A 7,500-nucleotide genomic window follows, 5' to 3' on the forward strand; every position below is an offset into this window, starting at 1 on the left:
TTATGACTCCGCTTACGATTCCGATCTTTGATTTTCACTAGGTCATAAGAGCTCTTCCGACTCCTACTCCGTCGGTAGTGCGGAAAACCAGCCTTTACAGTACATCGTGTGCAGTGATGCACATCTATGCACTAGTTTAAGCTGGTTATCTTAATGGTTCTCTTAATTATAACTCAAATATCCCGTATATTTTGAGGTAGTCTCAAAATTAATTCCATTTACAGCTGTAAAGGCTTTTACTCTCCTTTCTGCAAAAAGGTTACTGTATCCTATTGAAATGCGCGTTAAATAGAGTCTAAATAGGGTGACAATCAAGGGATGCTGATAGACAACGCTCATTGACGAACACTGCCATGGAATTATCTTCACAGAGAATGCTTCTCAAATTGTACTTAGCAACATTTTTTTTTCTTTCCCCATTTCTGGAGTCGTGCTGGGCGCATGGAAAGAAATTCTCTTATAAGTGATTAGCAATAGTAAATTGGACTGAGTGGAGTACAATTCAGGGAGTAAGCGTGCGAGTGATTTTAAAATCGCGCGAGGCTGATTTGAAATTAGGAGCACGATACTTCTGAATTGTACGACACGAATTTTAATTACTAATTAATTTAAGACAACATATCATTTTTATCTTTCACATGTGAGAATGTAGGTGTCGTCATGGTAACGAACGCGATTAATGTGCAGGGCAAATACCATAGTTTCTCACACTTCTCCCCGGCAGTGTTTATTAGTTAGGGAAATCTTGGATAGTTCGTTGATCATTCATCACGGGAACATTCGAACCCACAAATGACCATCTCCCAACATCAATGGCTTCATAGCTCAGTTGGTTAGAGCGTCGCACCGGCATCACGAGGTAACGGTTTCAAACGCCTTTAAAGTCCTGAATTTTTCTGGCCTCTCTACGCAATTGTTACAATTGCGATCGTAACTGCGAGGATCACAGCTTCAATTGAAACGGTCTTACCTACATCTGCACGTTCCGTTACCCGGTAAAGTCGACTCGATCTATGGCTGTTTCTGCTTAGGTGGCCAGATACACCATATCTAAGCCTATTTTTGCTGGAGAGAATGGAGACTGGCTACTGGATGGAATAGGACAGACCACATGGCAGAGAACTTCGTGCCTTACTCTGCGAAGAGTGTGTGAGTTCTTTAAAGCCCCAAGTTTCTGATCACTAAGGAGTTGTGAGACAAGGCCTACGATTTACAGTCTATCCGAAAAGACTTGAAAGTCTAACTATTTGCAGGTGTAATTACAGGGGCAACCGCCGACCAGTTGGCCCAGCTAGTCGGTTGGTTATCGGACTACTGCGGTAGGTCGCGGGATCAAAAACTCCGGCCGATGTCCTAGCAAATATTGGCCCCCCCCCCCCCCCCCCCTCCTTCGCGGATTTAGTCTCAGGAGTCGATTGTGGAAAAAAGGAAATGAAATGAACTTTATTTAAGTGTCTAATCTTCTAGTGCTGGAGCACTAATTGGGGACACTGTAAATTGAAATTATGAAATCCACGCAAATCAAATCAAATTTCGTTTTTGAGGAGACGGGAAAACTGGAATACCCGGGAGCAAAACCTCTCAGTGCAGAGTAGTGAACCAACAAATTCAACCCAGATATGTCTCACCAGACTTAACTGATTAGAGTGTAATGTGAAGTGCTAGTTTTCTACCCCATATGAACCATGTGAGCATTAGCCCTGCTAATGGAAATGGGTCCACACCAGGGTGCGAATTGTTTTTCTCTGTCCTTGTGTGGTCAGAGTTTTTCTCTGCCCTTGTGTGAGCCCATTTCCATTAGTAGGGCTAACGACTAGCTCCATGACCAAATCCCAGGCTGTGATTGGCTACCGGAGCGGGGCAAGATGGAGCTATCTCGCCCACTTGGGATTTCTCGCTTGGTCCCACAAGATCAAAGATCATTGTTTGGTGTTTTATCCCACATAATAAATCCATTATTGACCAAGCTTGTTCGGTCAAGTTGGCTGGATATTGGCCTTGTTCTTTTTTTGCGTGCTTATGAACCTTGAATAAACAGGAAAATAAATAACTCGGCCAATATCCAGCCATCTTGACCTGATGCTTGGTCAATAACCCATATTCAATAATTTTATTGAATTTGCCCATAGATACTCTTGACTGGAGAGAAGTACAGGATTCTTGTTCCGATAGAGCCCCAGTCCCCAAGGCCAAAGACATATCACCACCAAGTCGATTTTGAACAAGCATATTTTGAGAAAGCATGATCATCATCACATCTTTCTTTACCCTCGGATTTTAGAGCAGCTTGGTGTAGCTTAACCTGCAAGCAGAGTCAGACTCCTTCGATAGGTGTAGCTAATATCACCAAGCATTTACTCATGCTCTCAACCATGATATACTACAGACGATAGACCACAACACTGGGAAGTCTGTGTCCTACTCTTTTCGAATTCTGTATGGTTTTATGTTCCACAGGATTGGCACAGGGTTATGAACATTGAAGTGTTGTGACATGGGAATTATGGTTTATCGTCCTTATCCACATTGAATGGAGAGTACAAACTGGCAAAGGAAACACTTTCTTCTTACTTATTTACTTAACACCCTGAGAGTTGGTCTGGCCGGAGTTTTTGATCCTGCTGCCTCCCACAGAGAAGTCTGATGCACAACCAACTGAGCAAACCACTTTATTTCAAAACCTTAGTTTTTGCTCCAGATGGGAGCCATTAATCCATAACCTCCAACCCAATAGTCTGCAGTCTTTGTGAGTGCATGTCAAATGATTTTTAAAGTTGGAAGTTTTCCCAAGAGTTTTGTCCAAGATTGTAGACTTGCTATCATTATAGTAACCTTCTTTCATACTCTGCCAAAATATTTTGGATTGTTTCTTGATCGACTTTGCCATCATTAATGTCTCGTATGATATTCCTTAATTTCCTTTCCTCAGCACCTTGTAGTGTCTCCAAAAGCTGATACAAAACATCAAGGTCCAGAGTAAGAGCCTTTTTGTCAGCAATTTCTTTGGATGGTGACATTTTGACAGCAAAACTAAACCTTGCACCTAGAGAATATTCAAGAAACATACACAAGAAAGGTTGAGGCTCACTGTGCAAGTAATATTTTCAAACAAGTTTTGTTTACAGGGTTTTATAACCATCAAAAAGATCCCAGAGAGAAATGATCCTCACAGTTACGTGGACAATTTAAGCAATTGTCTCTTATAGACAACTGAAAGCTTCAGGCGTTTCGAATGGGATTCGAACCCATGACCTCTGTGATGCCGGTGCAATGCTGGTGCAATGCTGGTGCATTGCTCTACCAACTGAGCTATGAAGCCACTCAGTTGCGAGAGGGGAAAATTATTGGGCTCATGTGTTTCCATGGGTTCTTTCACTGTCCACTGGTTTGTTTAGTAGCCACCACACTACATTCGATACTTTCCAAACCCAAAAGCATTTTATTGAGAATAACTTACCAGCAAATGTCAAGGGAGGAGGACGTGCACTGTGTGGAATTGTGCCATGGAAAATAGTAACACGACCATACTTCGGACGCACAGCAAAGATGACCTCACTCCCTTCCATATCAGTAAAGAAGACTGTTTCTCCATGATGGTTCTTGGTCCAGTTTTCATTCAAGTAAACAAGAAGAGTAAATTCATTTTCATGAGGTGCACAATCTCTGTGAATGGTAGGTGTGTCTGAACTCTGAATGTTATTACACCCAATATCATAAGGGTAATAGCCCTGCTTTCCTGTGACAGCTGTTACAATTTGGCTAAAAAGCTGCCACATCAAAGTCTGAACAAACTCCTCAACTTCAAATGCCATGATCCACTGTACGTTGTCTTCACTGTTTTTGCCAGCAGCATCATCAGTGTACCCACTGCTCCTGACTGTGTGCATTAAAGCATTAAGATCTTTCGCTGGAATGAGATCATCAAAGACGACAATACTACGGCCATCCGTAGTGGTAAAATTCCTAGTGATGAATTTTTCAACGTCTACTTGAACGTCTTCTTTAGATAGATCATTAGCTTTGGACAAAAGTTTAAAACTAGGCCACAATTTTTGTTGAAATACATGATTGTCATCCTTTGACAATTCATGTGGAATTTGCCTCCTTTTATCCAAAACTGATAAGTAAACTTTCATGGCATACAACCTTCCTGAATAGTCTATGGCTGGGGGCTTGATGATATGTTCCAAACTCGCAGGAAAGATAACCAGTCTTCCTGGTTTCGGATGAACAGCTTTCAGAATCTCACCCTTGTCATAAACGACAAGTTCACCATAACTGTTGCGATTCCATTCCTCCACGAGAAAGATAACAGCAACGAAGCAATTATCAGTGTTATTAAGAGTAAGCTTACATGCAAGCTGTTTGCTACAAATATGGTTTGTTTTGATATTTATTTCCCCCTCAGTTGCTATTACACTGCAGAAACGGTCAGGGGTCGCTCTCCATCCACTAACGTTCAAACAGATGTTTGCCAATTTGCTCCAAGCTGACAACTTCATAAAGCTTGAAGGCGTTGGCTGACTAGACCAAGAGTGACAGGACGTCATGGCGGATGTTTCATCTGAAGTTTCTGCGCCTGCAAAGCTCCAAATTGTTTCCTCCGAACTGAGCAATTTTTTCATACCAAGAATTTCACCAGTAGTGAATAAATTGTCTCTCACAGCGACATCTCTCAATGGCAGTGATCGTGAAGGGAGAAAATAGAGCAGAATATTCAAGAAAATGAACTTACATTGGTTGGCAACTCTCGTGACCATTATTTCTGTGCATATTCTTCATGTAGTGATCAGGAAGTAGGAAAAGATGGTGATTTAGTAACCGCCCCTGTTGTAAGATCCAAGAGGCCTGTAGAGAGGCTTCACATTCCCTCGGCGTTATATTTAGCTTTTTGTAATATTTATATTGCCGATAAAATCCTTCACCAGGATCCGGTGATTCTATTACTATTATTCTATTATTCTATTTTTGTTAAGCTTGACCTTGCCATTTCAATAGCCTGATTGTCAGATGTCCATGTCGCTCGTGTCACGCACTCTACCCAAAGGGAGTAAAGATTGCGTGACGAGCGAAATACGTACTGTAATGTCGAAGGTCGTGGGGTGGGCAAATTTAGTAGGTAAGATAAGAAAACAATTCATGACATTAACAGCAACATTAGTTGGTAGGACATTACACCGGCATCGCAGAGGTCATAGGTTCGAATCCCGTCGGGGCCTCCTGAACTTTTTAGGTGTCTGTAATGGCTTGGCCAAACGCTCGCAACATCTTGCAACATTGTTGGGCACAACATGTTGCATACGTTTGGCCACCCTGTTACGATATGTTGCGATATGTTGCAACATGTTGGATGATGTTGGATCAAATTTGAAAACGGTCAAATTTTTCGTGCAACATTTTGGATGTTGCATGATGTTGTACTCGTTTGGCCACGTTCACGCTTCGTTCACGCAACATTGTTGCGCTAGGGCATGCGCGTTAGGTCCACTTCTTGCGCGCCAGGGGCCTGGGGCACATGAACATTGACATGTTGCGTTGAAAATGATGAAAATGTTGCGTGCGTTTGGCCACCCCGTTCAACACATGTCGCGACATCTTGCAACATTGTTGCATGATGTTGCGTTGAAATGTTGCGAGCGTTTGGCCAGGCCTTAAGGGACAATTCTCTCTTTCGTTAACGAAAATCTTGGCCCCAGTTGTTTAAAAGGTGGATAACGCTATCCACCGGATAGATCACTATCCATTGGAGAGCGCAATTGGTTTCGCTATTACTTATCCACTGGATAGTGATTTATCCGGCGGATAGCGCTATCCAACCTTTCTACGACTGCGGCCTGCTTATTAATTTTAAGCGATCTACCTACCATCCGGGAATCATGAACCAATCATCCAACCCCCATCTCTGCAGCCAGCGAAGAACAATCGCTAACAAGAAAAAAATGATTGAGGCCTCTTCTACAACAACTCTTTTTCTTTTGAAAACGCATGCTCGTTAAGACTTTCTCGCAATATCATCTAAAGTCAAACGCCTGAAATTACCGAAGAAGGCAGAGGCTTAAGAAGTACTAGGTCCTATGAACTGCCCAGGTTTCGCTCGCGCAGAAAGACCACTACGCCCTCAGCTAAATGGGCGATCGACGTCCTCGATTAAGCGCAAGGAAAATACTGGGGACTAAGCATGATTTTCTCGATAAACAACGCAAAAAAACTCAAAAATTCATTTCGGTTAAGTTATGTCTTATACGCCTCAAAAGCTAGAGAAAAGATTCTTTTGGGAATTTGACTCTATTATAGTCTAATGCAAAAACCAAAGCAATTCGCCAATTACTTTCGGCACTCATTGAAAACTGCTCGAATGCAAAACGTGAGGCATAGTTTGCTATTGTTTTGTGCACCAAGATGGCCGTCTCATCACGTGATTGAAAACCATATACAGGTACCGCTTGTATCCGCTTCACCACTGAAGATCAAGGACACCGCTATCTAAAATAAAGCCGATTTATTTAAGTCTCCCGTAGAATATCGCTACGCTGAAGAGTAGTTAGGCCTAAGCTAGATCAGAGTTAATAGAGGGGTTTTGATTTAAAATGTTTAGGTTTGTCGGGCTTTTACTTCGTGTAGAAGACGCACATGACGTAACAAAAGCTTTAGGGGTCTTCAGGGATTTAGAATTCTGATTAGGTATTGTTTCACGATTTTTGTTCATGTGTGTCTTCTACACGAAGTAAAAGCCGTTTGTCGTGAAGTTTGGTAACCGACCTTTTGCAGTGTTTGATATTGTTTGTTGCCGAGTGATAATTAATGTAGCCTTTATCAAGCAGTGTTTAAAATATTGTCCCTGAGCAGCTAGCGGTGTTTTGGTCAAGTTGTTATTAGGTGACGGGTTAATCATCATTCTCGGGTTTGAATCCTAAGTCTTTACACTTTGGTTATCTTTTAAAAAATACAAGACCATTTCCCATAATCCATATCAAGCTTCAAGTCTTCTATATTAACCATAATAGTAAATTCAGAACAAATTACGAATTAACGATAATAATTAATTCGAAGTAGAAAATGGGTTTGATAACATTTGACTGGCCTGGAGTCCACGATTTCATTTTTTGTAAAGGGAATGTACACTTGGACGTTTAAAGGGAGATTTCTCACTGAATATGCCTAACGCTTAAGTGATATTGCTTTAGTCTGTACCACACTGAAAGTGCCCAGTATGTTCATCTCTCAGTTGAGAGACAAACAGGCAGGAGTTTTTTTTTCTTTTTTCACATTTTAAGGCAAGCAGGCATGTAATGTCCCTCAGAGGCTGACACATAATAGTTATAAAAACTAGTAAACTGGTGACCCTCAAATGGAAGCCACTTGAACTCCATAAATTCATACTTGTGTGTGAAAAAAGAAAAACGGCGAGACAGTTACCAACCAATTGCAAAGGGTGTGTCGGACAGTATAAGGATGAGCACCAGCAAAATTTGCCTCTTGTCTATAACTGAGGCTAATTGT

The 7,500-nt window shown here is 41.6% G+C and overlaps 1 protein-coding gene across 1 annotated transcript in view; it reads right to left on the reverse strand.

The window, feature by feature from the left end:
* The window catches only part of LOC137993597 (uncharacterized), a 5,071-nt gene extending 293 nt beyond the window's left edge, over window positions 1-4,778 (reverse strand). The window contains exons 1-2 of the mRNA XM_068839547.1: window positions 3,458-4,778; window positions 1-3,043 (exon numbers count right to left, since the gene is read on the reverse strand). The exon at window positions 1-3,043 is cut by the window's left edge and continues 293 nt beyond it. Coding sequence (XP_068695648.1) covers window positions 2,823-3,043; window positions 3,458-4,760 — 1,524 coding nt within the window. The 5' untranslated portion in view covers window positions 4,761-4,778 and the 3' untranslated portion in view covers window positions 1-2,822. The remainder of the gene's footprint in view (window positions 3,044-3,457) is intronic.
* Window positions 4,779-7,500: the final 2,722 nt, after the last annotated feature.

Source organism: Montipora foliosa, chromosome 2 (assembly GCF_036669935.1).
Source record: "Montipora foliosa isolate CH-2021 chromosome 2, ASM3666993v2, whole genome shotgun sequence".
Lineage (NCBI taxonomy): Eukaryota > Metazoa > Cnidaria > Anthozoa > Scleractinia > Acroporidae > Montipora > Montipora foliosa.